The 13,447-nt window shown below is 36.6% G+C and overlaps 1 protein-coding gene across 1 annotated transcript; it reads right to left on the bottom strand.

Annotated features, from left to right (window-relative positions):
* Positions 1 to 1,957: 1,957 nt before the first annotated feature.
* Positions 1,958 to 9,891, bottom strand: SPINK2 (serine peptidase inhibitor Kazal type 2). The gene is made up of 4 exons (XM_044680424.1): positions 9,831 to 9,891; positions 7,731 to 7,783; positions 4,650 to 4,759; positions 1,958 to 2,003 (listed from the first exon to the last, which is right to left on the bottom strand). The coding sequence occupies exons 1-4, from the start codon at positions 9,889 to 9,891 to the stop codon at positions 1,958 to 1,960; spliced, it is 270 nt and encodes an 89-aa protein (XP_044536359.1).
* Between the last annotated feature and the right edge of the window lie 3,556 nt (positions 9,892 to 13,447).

The following is a 13,447-nucleotide window of genomic DNA, read 5'->3' as shown; positions in this document are numbered from 1 at the left end:
AGCTTTCCCTCTTTGAATCATTTCCTATTTATCCTGGACATAGCTCACTCTGTATATATTCATTTGCATGTTGTCTGCTCCATTAAGGGAGGGCAGGGACTGTCTTTTGTCTCTTGTTGTATGCTCAGTGCTTAGCACAGTGCCTGGAACATAGTAGGTGCTTAATGTCTATTGAATGAATTTAAGGTCCTTGGCCTTCCAGTTTCCTCATCTGTGAAGGGCAGGAGTGGTGGTATTGGAAATTGGTCTATACAGCCAATAGGGGCCAATTTAATTAAGCTCCAAACTTGTGATCCTGTGCCCAGGGTCTTGTCATTCGTGCCTCTGTGTTCTTCCCTCTGCCCCATCTGTCTGTCTCTCTGTCTTTCTGTCTGTCTCTCTCTCACATACACTCACACAGTAATTAGCTTTTCCATATCCTCATTTTCCCCTTTGTGCCTTAGGGTCAAGCCAGTTAGCTCAGCTTACACGGTTTCCAGGAGTTGGTACAAGTTTCTGATGGGGCTCACAGAAAGGAATACTGATTCTATGCATTTGGGAATGGTGTGATGCAAAGCCATCCTGGTCCCTTGGGCACTGGAGGGAAAGAAGGGTTGCAAGGGGGAGAAGGGACAGAATTATAGCTCCAGTTTGGGTTACAGAATTGAGACAACTCCATCGTATTGTTATATATATCTCAAGGTTGTTCTCAGGTCTGCATTTCCCTCACCCCCTTGCTATTCTCTGAGGCTGCCATATTGGAGCTCTATGATGGTTTCATGCTGTGGTAAGCAAATCCTTGACCACCTGCCTTTAGATTGCATTATTTGGGACATCAACCCTCCCAAACACTTAGAATCTAAACAGAGATGGGGATTCTTCCTATAACCGAGGCTAAGCACAATGCTGGTTCAGGACTAGACAAGCAGAATGCTCTTCAAGTCCCATGGCAACTATTAATCTGAGGGCTCAGGACCAATAGCTGATACTCTCCCCTCACAATATTGTGCATTGGTTGGTTCTAAGGCAGAAAAGAGGTAAGGGCTAGGCAATGAGGGTTAAGTGGTTAAGTGATTGCACAGGGAAGTATCTGGGGCCAGATTTAAACCCAAGACCTTCCATGTCATGATCTTAGCTGCCTGAAGGTCACTAACAATTGACTTGCCCAGGGTCACAAGGCCAGTATATGACAAGAATAAGTCCAAATTCATTTTTTCTTTGAATGTGACACGTCTCTGGCCATTGCTCTATTTTTCCTGTTGCTCAGGGGAAATTCTTAGTCTCTATATCTGAACCAAACCTAAGAAGGGGAAATAAAGGCAGCTTCTTCCATCTATTCTGAAACACATAGGGCTACTAGAGCCCAAAACTACTTCCTAAATTTCTGTCACTTGATAGCCTCAACTTAAGCTAGGTTCCCAATAATGGCTTACCCTGTCTCAAAATGGAACAAAACCAAATATTTCTTGATTTTTTGTGTGCAGGGCACAGGACTACAAACTACCTGGATTAGAAAATCCAAAGTGAAAAGGCAGACATTGGGCTTCATCAAAGGGTGGCTGTCCCTGTCCTGTGAAATGTACCTTCAGCCCAAAAGGAATGCTACATGTGAAGGAAAGCAGTCAGCATGCTGCACAGAAGGCAGTGATACTCTCACATTGCAGGGGAACTAAAAGCTGGTTTTATTCAGGCTTGGAGACAATGTTGAAACCACCAGGTTAAGACCACCTTGGCTAGGGCTAGGAGGGGAGACCCTGCAAAGGGATTAACAACAGACATTTTATATGGACACTGCAGATGGTTCTTTCCCATATCCCCCTCTCAATTAGATCTTGAGTAATAAATCCTCTGGGAAGTAGCAGGAAAGCCAGTCAGCCAAATTTATGAAACTTAAAAAGCAGAAGCTAAAATTGCAGATGATGCTCTCATTTGAAAGGTTTTTCTCTCAGCAGTATTTTCTTCTGTGTCCGTTGTCCCATTAGCAAAACCCCCTCCATTTTATTTGGATGTCCTTGCCAAGTTCCCTGCAAACAGAACAGAGGTTCCCAATAATGGCTTACCCTGTCTCAAAATGGAACAAAACCAATTATTTCCCTACAAAGTCCTTTGTATCTTTTTTTAAAATTTTTAAATACTTCCCCATGGTTATGATTTATTTTCTCTCCCTTTTTCCCTCTCCCCTCCCAAAGCCGACAAGAAATTCCATTCGTGTGCTATCACTTGATACCCGTTTCCATATTGTTCGTTTTTGTAATAATCTTTTAAATCAAAACCCTAAATCACATACCCATATAAACAAGTAATAAATCATATGTTTTTCTTCTGGATTTCTACTCCCACAGTTTTTTCTCTAAATATGGGTAGCATTCTTTCTCATAAGTCCCTCAGAGTTGTCCTGCATCATTGCCTTTAATAGCAGGGTCAATTACATTTGATCATTCCACAATGTGTATAATGTTCTCCTGGTCCTGCTTATTTCATTCTGCATAAATTCATGTAGGTCTTTGCAATTCTTACAGAAATCAAGCAGTTCACCATTCCTTATAGCACAGTCATATACGATAATTTGTTCAGCCAGTCCCCAATTGAGGGACACTCATTTTCCAGTTTTTTGCCACCACAAAGAGTATGGCTTTGAATATTTTGTACAACCCTTTTTTATTATCTCTTTAGGGTACAATCCTAGTAGTGGTATTGCTGGATCAAAGAGCATGTAGTCTTTTAAAGCCCTTTGGGCATAATTCCAAATTGACTTCCAGAATGGTTGGATCAATTCACAACTCCACCAGAAATGCATTTGTGTCCCAATTTTGCCACATCCCCTCCAACATTTATTATTTTCCTCTATTGTCACATTGGCCAATCTGCTAGGTGTCAGATGGTACCTCATGGTTGTTTTGATTTGCATTTCTCTAATCAGGAGGGATTCAAAACACTTTTTCATTTGATTATTGATAGTTTTGATTTCTCAATCTGAAAACTGCCTATTTATATTCCTTGACATTTGTCAGTTGGGTAATGGCTTGATTTCTCATACATTTGACTTAGTTCCTTATATATTTGAGAAATTAAACCTTAATCAGAAATTTTTGTTATAAAACTTTTTTCCCAGTTTGTTGCTTCCCTTCTCATTTTGGTTGCATTGGTTTTGTTTGTATGAAAACTTTTAAATTTAATATAATCATAATTATTCATTTTACAACTTGAAATGTTTTCTTTCTCTTGTTTGATCTTAAATTACTCCTTTCCCATAGATCTGGCAGGTATATTATTCTATGTTCACCAAATTTACTTATAATTTCTCTATATTTAATTCATTTACTCATTTTGAATTTATCTTGGTATAGGGTGTAAGATATGTTGATCTAGACCTAATTTCTCCTGTACTGTTTTCCAATTTTCCCAACATGTTTTTGTTGAATAGTGGGTTCTTTTCCCAAAAGCTGGGATCTTTGGTTTTATCGAATACTAGTTTGCTGAGGTCATTTACCCCAAGTCTATTCCATTGATCCACCCTTCTATCTCTTAGCCAGTACCATATTGTTTTGATGATCACTGCTTTATAGTACGCCAGGCATTTTTATCTTTGCATGCTTTGTAACTTTAATCCCTGAGGAGGGTGCTCATTCAATTCTGGGTGACCTATGGACTCTGATGGGAGAGAAAAAGTACAGTGTCTGTACCTCCTGGAATTTCTATCAGCAAGGAGCACCTTGGCATCTCTGGTGGGGAGCATAGACAAGAGTATGTGGAGACTTTGGAGTTTTGGGTTTTGTTTTGAAATCTTTACCTTCCGTCTTATATTCAATACTAAATTCCAAGGCAGAAGAGTGCTAAGGGTTAGGTAATTGAGTTAAAGTGACTTGTCCAAGATCACACAGGTAGGAAGTATCTGGGACCAAATTTGAACTTAGGTCCTTCCAACTCCAACCCTGGCATTTTACCCATTGAACCACCTAGCTGCCCCTATGTGGAGACTTTGCATGTATCCAAAGCCAAACCACTAAGAATTTGTGGTTTTAAAGCAGAAATTGTGAGTACCTAGCTGCTGATCAGTTCAAAAAGAACTGAGATTGAATCTTGCCTCAGTTGTTAAATATGAACAGCTTGACAAGTCACCTAATCTCTGAGAGTCAGTTACTCCATATGTTAAATAGGATAATAATAATACTTATTTTCCAGGAACACTCTACAAATTTAAACAATTATTATACTCATCTACACTGATTATTGAAGTAAATAGTGCCAGAATTTCATAAGAGTTTTCTTTTTTCTTTTTCAATAGATGAGGGAAATGGAAGGAAGAAAATAAATGTATGTTAATTGAAAAAAAATTAAAGAACATTTACTGCTTAATGTTGGGAAATGAACCAAAAATACTGACTACTTTTCCATCCCCTGAAATTATCCCCCGAATCAAGGTAGTTGGACTAGACTGGATGATCCCTTCCATCTCTCAATCCTGTGGTTTGAATTTCTTGATTTTTGTCTTTCCTTAATTTAAGACAGCAGAGAAACACCCAACCATATCAGAGTCATTCTTTTCAAGTCTGACTCTTGCAGTCATTCTGGGAATAAGAGCCATTCAACATCTGATTCCTTTACTTAATAAGGATTAAGAGGGAATGGAGGTGTGGAATAGACTGGAGTGGTCCATTGTTGTACATTACCTGTTTTTCGCACAAAGTGAACATTCATTAGGATAGGTTAAGGCGTCTGTTCCACATACAGGGTTTAAGTCTCTTGGACATCCTGGATTGCCATATATTTTGCAGTCCGGCTAGGAAAAGAGAGAATTAACAAAAAGTCTGGGAAAGAAAGTTTTCAAATAGCAGGATATCGTAAGATATTCCCTCTTATATTTCAAAAACTAAATTAGCATGTGATTTTTTTAAAAAGAACTATCTGAAGCTTTGCTACATAATCAAAAAGTACACCTTTGTAATAACAGATCATCATAAAGCCTTAGAATTTGTTGAAAGATGAATAGATATGATGTTTTAGAAGATCCTTTGATTTAACAGTTCACTATGTAGCTGTTTTTTCTAAAATAAAATAGAAAGCTATAGAAATCCATTAGATTCTATAGCTTTGCTCATCTTCTGGCCAAGGGCAATAAAGGGTTACTAATTCCTTTTAATAAAATCTTGGAATATTCCTTAAGAAGCAATGTGATTTACTTTGGTTATGGATAGAAAAAGGATTCATGACCAAATGATATAGAAATGATCACAGGAAGTAAAATTTTGATCATTTAGAGTCAAAAAAGTTCTGTACAGAAGCAATTAAAATTAGAATAGAAACATAAATCAGAAGAAATAAATTTGTAAGTTTCTCTAACTAAAGGTCTCATTTCTAAGATAGGAAACTGATTCAAAATTAAAAGAAAAAGAGACATTCCCTAATTTAAAAAGTTTTTAATGCTCTAAATTACTAATAATTAGAGAATGCAATTTAAAACAATTCTGAGGTATAACTTTACCCCATTAGTTTGCAGAGATGAGAAAAAAAAGAAAAGAAAATGGCAAATGCTAGGGGGCTTGTAAGAAAATAGTTACATCAATACAGATTAATCTATTAATGCACTATTGGTAGAACTGTGGTTCTAACAGAATGGTCCAAAATAATCAAGCCATTCTGGAAAGCAATTTGGAAATATGCCCCCAAAGCTATGAAATTGTTTGCCCCCTTTCAACCAGAGATAGTGCCACTAGGTCTATACCCCCAAAGAAATCAAAGAGAAAAAGGACTCATGTATACAGAAGTATTGGAATCTGCTCTTTCTGTGGTGGCAAAAAACTGGAAACAGAGAGTACACATTAATTGGGCATGAAGAACAAGTTCTGATATATGAATGTGATACAATACTATTTAGTTATAAGAAATGATGAAAGGGTTATTTTCAGAAAAACCTGTGAAGACTTGTATGAACTGATACCAGAGCATAATGACCAAAAACAGGAGAAAAATTCATTCAATTTTAACAATATTGTAAAAACAGATAAATCTGAAAGACTTAGAAACTCTGGTTAAAACTCTCTCTCTCTCTCTCTCTCTCTCTCTCTCTCTCTCTCTCTCTCTCTCCCTTTCTCCTTGACCATGACATTAAAATCCTAAGTGTTGGGACCAATTAAGAGCATTAAATCAACAATTTACACATATCTCTAGAATCTTTGTAACTCAAATTATAAAAAGTACATTTTCTGAATACTTGGTGTTCTGTACCATACATTTAATTATATTTGTCCAGCAGTATTCTTACACCCAGTTTTAGAGTCTTGACCAGTTTGATGCATGATTCTAGTCATCAAAGTATGAAAGGAAAAAGACTGGGGAAAGTACTCTCTGAGCAATGTCTGCCTTTGTTGGGTGAGCAAGGCAAGCAAGTCAGAGCTTTGAAGATGCCCCCAGTAAGATCTGAGACTCTGATCACCATCATAGACAGATTTGTTTTTAAAGGCAAAATGTGGAATTTACAGAGTGAGAAAAAAGACTTATAGGGATCATTCTTGATTGAAAGTAACAAGAACTTACAGGTCATGGACAGGACATTGTGACCTGGGCTCCTTATATTCAATTTTTCCACTATTGCAAAATTTCAGAGTGTGAGAGCAAAGACTCTGGATCTCTTACTTGAATCAATTTAATATAAAAACCATAATGTGTAATCATATGCTCAGGATTAATATAGCAATATACACACTTAAGACTATTACTCAGATACTATCCTAGAACTACATTCTTTATATGGTTACATATACAGAATCTTGCCTGGACTATGTTTTTATTACAAATCATACAGTTGCAATTTATCATACTGAGAGGCTGCTTAATTAAATTTCCTTCTTACAAACAGTAGTCCACACCACAACCAGTAGTGTTATCTTTGGAGTAAGGGAAGACCTGGGTTCAGATCCTGACTTTGACATCCACTAAGGGTATGATCCTGAAGAGGTAAGTTACTCTCAGTGTCTCAGGAAATTCTCTAAGATTATTCATTAGAGATGAGCTGCTAATCTACATTAATGAAAGATGCTACCATACCAAAATTTCCTTCCAGCAACCTCTTCATCCTGGAATATTATTCCCTAAAACTCACCTCATCAGTATTCTGTTCCTGAGCCCCACCCCTTCTAATTAGAGAGGATGGAGAGCTCTTCATCCAGACCCTCCATTTAGAGAGAAAGCCCAAGTCAGACATTCTTACTTTCTCACCCAATTGAACTTCTCTGGACTTGTCCATCATACTTACCTGCCAGGTACCTTCTCTCCTGCTATTCTGCTTCATTTTGTATGGTGTCTTCTTCCATTAGATTGTAAACTCCTTGAGGGCAAGGATTTGCTTTTGCTTTTCTTTGTACATTCAGCACTTAGCATAGTGCATTAATCAATGTTGTTTGACTGACTAATGAAACTACATGTCTGGTCCCCCCCAAAAGCTATAGAATTCTTATATAAAATCATACTTGTATGATTTCTAATTGCTCTCCAAGTTTTAGATTCAATAATTCCCATTATGTGATATCAACACATTAAAACTGAGAAAAATAAAATAATTTCCCAGACTTTCAAAATGTAGCACTTTTTAATGAAATTCATATGCCTCACAAGACACTAGTGTCTGAAAAGAAGTCAAGGGCTTCCATTGCTTTGGGCTAGACCTATATCTAGATGTCTAATGATATTCAAGTCTAATTGTGTGACACTTTCTTTAGCATAAATGAAAACAAGAAAAGTTATTTCCTACTTACTACTATTATTGCACCAGTGTCAACATCATAGAAAGCATCATAGGAAGAAACCACTAAAAGAAATCAAAGAACATTATTTTAAAAAGCATTCCATAAATAAAATATTATACTTTCATAAGTGTTGCATTTTCAAGTCGATCCAGGTCTAAAACCATTATTCTCATTCATCCTTCTAAAGCACCTTTTCTTCCCCATGCTAAACCCACCCACTGGTTAGAATTTGGTTGCTCTTTCACACTTCCCTTGGAGGCTCTCAGAGAGACCTTTTATTTCTTTTGTTTGTGACCTTTTTTATGTGTTTAGTGGACTTGGGAGTTTCAGACCTCAGAGTAAAGTTGAATATGGTTATTTTTTAAAAGTAATAATATTCCTGTTTTCAGTGGCTTTGAATTAAAAGAAAAATAATCATATTTATCCAGCTTTATATAAACTCTATACCCTACCAGCTGGAAACTTTCTGAAGTCTCATCTGTCTCTGATTACCCTTAATTCTACATTTTATTTTTATAACATTTGGTATGTCACTGACACCCAATATATAATGATACAAGTTAGCCTAAGACTAACCTTGTCTAGTTGTGAAGTATAATATGGGGGAGGTATGGCAAGGTAGCAACTGTTCATTTGAAAAAGAGCCCATCGTTTTAGTGGACTACAAACTTGGTAAGAGTCAAATGTGGCATGCAGCCAGAAAAATTCATTTAATCTTAAGGAGCCTCTTAGCATTAAAGAAGTGATAACATAGTTGCCTGGCTCAGAGTAAGCAATTAACAAATTCTCTTTGCCTCTTATGAGATCAGACCACAAATAAAGCATTATCTAGAAGAAGCCACATTTTCTAAGATGATAATAAAATGAAAAGCCCCCAGAGGAAAGCCACCTGGAGGATGAAAAGCCTCCAGGTCAGGAATATGAAAATTAGCTGAAAGAACTTTGGATCATTGGCCTGGAAAAGACACAGAGAGAACATAAAATCTGTGTTAATGTGTTCTAGGGGCTAACACGTTGAAGAGGGATTATTAGACCTGTAGAGCTTCATGTCAGAAGGCAGACTATGGGGTCTCCATTGAAGGGGCAAAGAGGTAAAGTTAGGCTTAGATACCCTAAAGTGGAACAGATTGGTCGTCTGATGAATTGAGTTTTCCTTGCTGGAAGCATTCAAACAAAGAATGGATTCTACTTGTTAGAAATGTTGTAAAGGTGTTTAAGTGCCTTTCAAATATTGTTCTCACAAGTGTTCTTCAATACAAGTACTGAGAATTCACGTACATGTATGTATGGTAGGATCACTTTTGTCATTAAAAAGACTACTCTGATCCTTATTTTATCAACATTTTCCCTGCTAAGTAACAGGGATTTGGTAACTAAACATTAGGGAGAGAAAAGCCCTCACATAGAGAAAGTAAGGGAATCAAAGATGAAGAAAACTCTTTGGTAGACTCCTAGCTACATACTTGGCTTCTGAAATCTTTTCATCACCCGGCAGGACATTTTGTACAAAATGTAAAGTAATGTTCGATAACACTGTCTTGGAGGGGGGTGGGACTGGATCTGTAATTTTATCAGTGCAGTGTCCCCATCTTCTCCTGCCCACCCCCACCCAGCCTCTTCTCCTAAAGGTGTTAAAGTCAATAGAAATCTCCTTGCATGCTAGTCATTTCCCTTAAAAATTTTCCCCATCAGAGGGAAAGAACATGAAATATGTAACTATGGGAAAATATTCAAAATAAAAAACTTAAAAAAAAATGTCCCCATCTTCTCTGCTGGAGGGAGGGAAGAGGAGATAAGGAGGGATCTGGCCAGTTCCACCTGTGCCCTCTCCTTGCTAAAGGCAACAGATGTCTACCAAGCTAGGGTTTTACGATTTGGACTGAGATCCAATCCAACTGCCCCTTTTTAAGGGTAAAGAAACACACCGAACTTAACGGTTCCCTCCGAGTCTCAGTGCCTCTTCCCCTAAAGGTGTTAAGTAAATGGAAAACTTATTGTAGGCTAGACGTGTCCCTTAAATGCACTCCCCCCACCATCTTCTCCAGTGGGAGGGTAGGAGGGAAGAGGAGGGAAGGCGGAACCTGGTCCGTCCCAACCTGTGCCCTCTACCTGTGAAGTCCTCGATCAGAAGCATCACGAACAGGGGGAACACAACAAGAAGCCGCTTCATCTTCCCACAGCGGTAGCGCTCTCGCGCTTTCCTGGCTAACCCTTCGGCACCTTCAGAAACACTTTCTAGCTGGGGACGTTGGCGCTCTCCAATTGACCACTCCACGGGAAAGGTGCATCTATATACACTCCACCCCCACCTTGGGCCCCCTCCGGACTTGGGCGCCGCCCATACGTCATAAAGAGCGTCGAACCGATGGGGTGGGACGGAGAGGGGATTGAAAAAGAGGGAGAGAAGAGTGCAGTCAAGACTGTAACCTGAGCTACCAGGCATTGCCTCCACTTGGGACAGAATTGAGCCCGTTAGACGCCAGACAGGCAGAGACTAGGGGGGTTACCCGAGATAAGAGAAAGATTTCATTCTTTCCAGAAGTCTGTTCTGGGCTATAGTGGGGAGCTCTTCGCTAGCACCTTAGCCTACCAATAAAATCTAACGGGCAGCCTCGAGTGTAGCGAGAGTTTGCGTGCTCTTGGGTATGTCCCCAAAGAGGTGATTTGGAGAAGTTAAATCTTATTTGAAGAGTTTTCGTTTGTTTTATTTTTCGGAGAAGGGGGCGGGGGTGGGGTACCAGGGCTGAATGTAAGGAGAATAGTAAACAAAGGCCTTTTTTTGTTGTTTTTGTTTTTGTTTTTTTTTTACTAACAATAGAACCTGCCCTAAAAATAGCTCATATCATTCCAGTTTCTGTGCACTAATGAGGACCATTCTTAATAGTGGAGCATCGGTAGATTTAGACCTGAGAGAGATCTTAGAAGCCATCTCCTCCATCTTCCTCCTATTAGAGATCAAGAAATTGAGTCTCACCTTTCAAGATAGATGTTATGGGCACAAGATGTCAAATGCAGTGAACTGGACTGAATGAAGCCCTGAACCACCTCCAGATAGAGAATTTTTTATCTCAATCATCATGTTTTGTATTTGTACGTTCTGCCAACATACTCTGAAGTTCAGCTGGGCTAATAGTGGTTGGCTGTTTTGTTTTGTTTTTTAACCCCTACCTTTTGTGTTAGAATCAATACTGTATATTGGTTCCAAGGCAGAAAATAGTAAGAACTATGCAGTGGGGATTAAAGTGACTTCCCCAGGGTCACACAGCTAAAAAGTGTCTGAGGTCACATTTGAATCCAGGATCTCCTGTCTCTACACCTGGTTTTCAACCCAGTGAGCCACTTAGCTGCCCTGCTGATCATCAAAAAGCAAAAAAAAATAAACTTTTATTCTGAATAAATCTAATATTAAATATCAGTAGAAATCATTGTATTGACTTTGCGCTATTTGCAATTAAATTAAGTTTTAAATTTAATTTAAATTTTAAATAAAATTAAAGTTCTTTCTGTAAAAAAAAGAGATTGAGTCTCATAAGAAGTGACTTGCCCCAAATCAGAGAGGCATAGGTAGCATAAGCAGACTTTTGAATACAACATTCAAATGTTAATTATTATATTATGTTAGAAAATCCCAGGGAATCAATAAAGATATTGACATAATGGCTTAAGTAAAGTCTTGGGCTACAAAACTGACCCATGAAAATCAACAGCATATCTGTAATGATAAAATTCAAGAGGCAATAATAATAGAAAATGGAATCTCATCAAGATCACTGTAAAATACATAAAATATAAGGGAGACAAGCTACCAAAGTACAAGAAATAGTTGTAAGGCTTCAATTATAAAGAGCTTCTTAAATAAAGAACAATTTTAATGGTTGGGCCATTCCATAAATATAATAAAAAATGACAATACTACTTATGGTTTTATTGCTACTTATTTATAATGTAGTATAATATAATATTATAATATAATATAAATACAATATATTTATTGCTACCAATCAAGCTATCAAAGGAATACATTACAAAAAATAAAAACAAAATTCATTTGGAGAAACAAAAGACCAACAGAAATAATAATAGGTTCAGGAATTAAGAATAATATTTCCAGATCTTAAAATATATTATCAATCAGCAATCATCAAAAGCATTTGATTTTGGTTTTTAAAAACCAAATAGGAGATCAATGGAAAAAACTCAACAGGGGTGAATCAAAAATAATTAAGTCAATAATCCAGTGTTTCACAAACTCCAAAATAATGATAATAATAATAATAATTCAGGAAGGAACTCCCTAGTCAAAAAAAACTGAAGGGAAAACTGCAAAACACTACAACAGAAATTTTAGATTTGTATCTCATACCATTTTCCGCAATTAATTCAAAATGTATTCATAACCTGAATATTAAAGATCATACCATAAAAAATAGAGAAGTAAATCATATAACTTTCAGAGATTTTGGTAGATATATTCTTAAACAGACAAAGGAGAGAAGCAGTTTCAAAAGATATAATAAATTATCTTGATTATAGGAAACTAGAAATCATCTGCACAAACAAAACTAAGACATCCAGGATAAGAAAAGTAGAGGTTGAATGGGAAAAAACAAACAACTTTGTATCAGATTTCTCTAAAAAGAATTTGATATTCAAGATCTAAAGATAACTTACAAACACATATATTATATATATATATTAGAGTAGTCAAAGGATATGAACACACGCTACTGAAAAGAATTTTGAACTATTAACTATATAAAAGAATGTTTAGAATTACTAATAACAAAAGAAATATAAATCAAAACAATCCTGAGATTTCATCTCCCTCCCAGCAACTTGACAACAATAACAAAACATATGAATAGTCTATGTTGGGGAGATTATGGGAGGATAGGCACTCTAGGATATTATTGATAGAGTTGTGATATATCATTGATTTGTAAAGCAGTTTGGAATTATGCAAATAAAATTGCCTAAAATGTCCATACTCTTTAGCTTAAAGATTCATTGATAAAAAGAAAGTTCCTATATTCAGCAAAATATTTATAATAGCACTTTTCATGGAAGCAATAAACTGAAAATAAAGTAGATATCTATTAATTAGGGATAAATTAGGCTAAACAAAATATGGTTCATGAACATAATCTAATATCATACTGTAAGAAAAGAAAAATACTTGAACTAATGCAGAAGGAAGTAAGCTGAGTCAAGAAAAAAATGCACAATGATTACAATAATATAAATAACTATTTTATTTTATTTTATAAAGATATTTTCTTTTACCTATTACGTGTAATAACAAATTTCCACATAAGTTTTCTGATGTTATATGATCCAAATCGTCTCCTTCCCTCCCTTCCCTCCCCCTCCTGGAGCTGGTAAACAGTTCAATCCGGGTTATTCATGTGTTATTATGCAAAACGTTTATCCATAATATAATAGTATAAATGGAAACAATAAGAAATGAACATTACAAAATTACAAAATGAACCCAAAGAAGAGGAATTAGGGGAATGCCTCCCCCAATATCTTTGCAAATGATATAGGAGATCTACAGATATGGAACTCTGAATATATTTTCATATTTTTAATGTATGAATAAGTTTTGCCCATTGCTTTTTCTCTTGCTCTTTTACATCTTTTCTTTTAAAAAATTAATCATTGTATGGAATAACTTTCTAGAAGGTGGAAGGAAGAAGGAGAAAACATGCAGACAACTGAGCGCA

Source organism: Gracilinanus agilis, chromosome 6, assembly GCF_016433145.1.
Source record: "Gracilinanus agilis isolate LMUSP501 chromosome 6, AgileGrace, whole genome shotgun sequence".
Lineage (NCBI taxonomy): Eukaryota > Metazoa > Chordata > Mammalia > Didelphimorphia > Didelphidae > Gracilinanus > Gracilinanus agilis.
The sequence above is the reverse complement of the archived record's forward strand: the minus strand, read 5'-3'. Positions and strand labels throughout refer to the sequence as shown.

What these genes read in the sequence shown, in the direction of transcription:
- SPINK2 (XM_044680424.1), bottom strand. Translation starts at nt 9,891, where the DNA reads ATGAAGCGGCTTCTTGTTGTGTTCCCCCTGTTCGTGATGCTTCTGATC. An exon ending in TCTGATCGAGGACTTCACAG is followed by an intron (nt 7,784 to 9,830) that starts GTAGAGGGCACA and finishes GATTTCTTTTAG; the next exon opens with TGGTTTCTTCCTATGATGCT. An exon ending in TCACTTTGTGCGAAAAACAG is followed by an intron (nt 2,004 to 4,649) that starts GTAATGTACAAC and finishes TTCTGTTTGCAG; the next exon opens with GGAACTTGGCAAGGACATCC.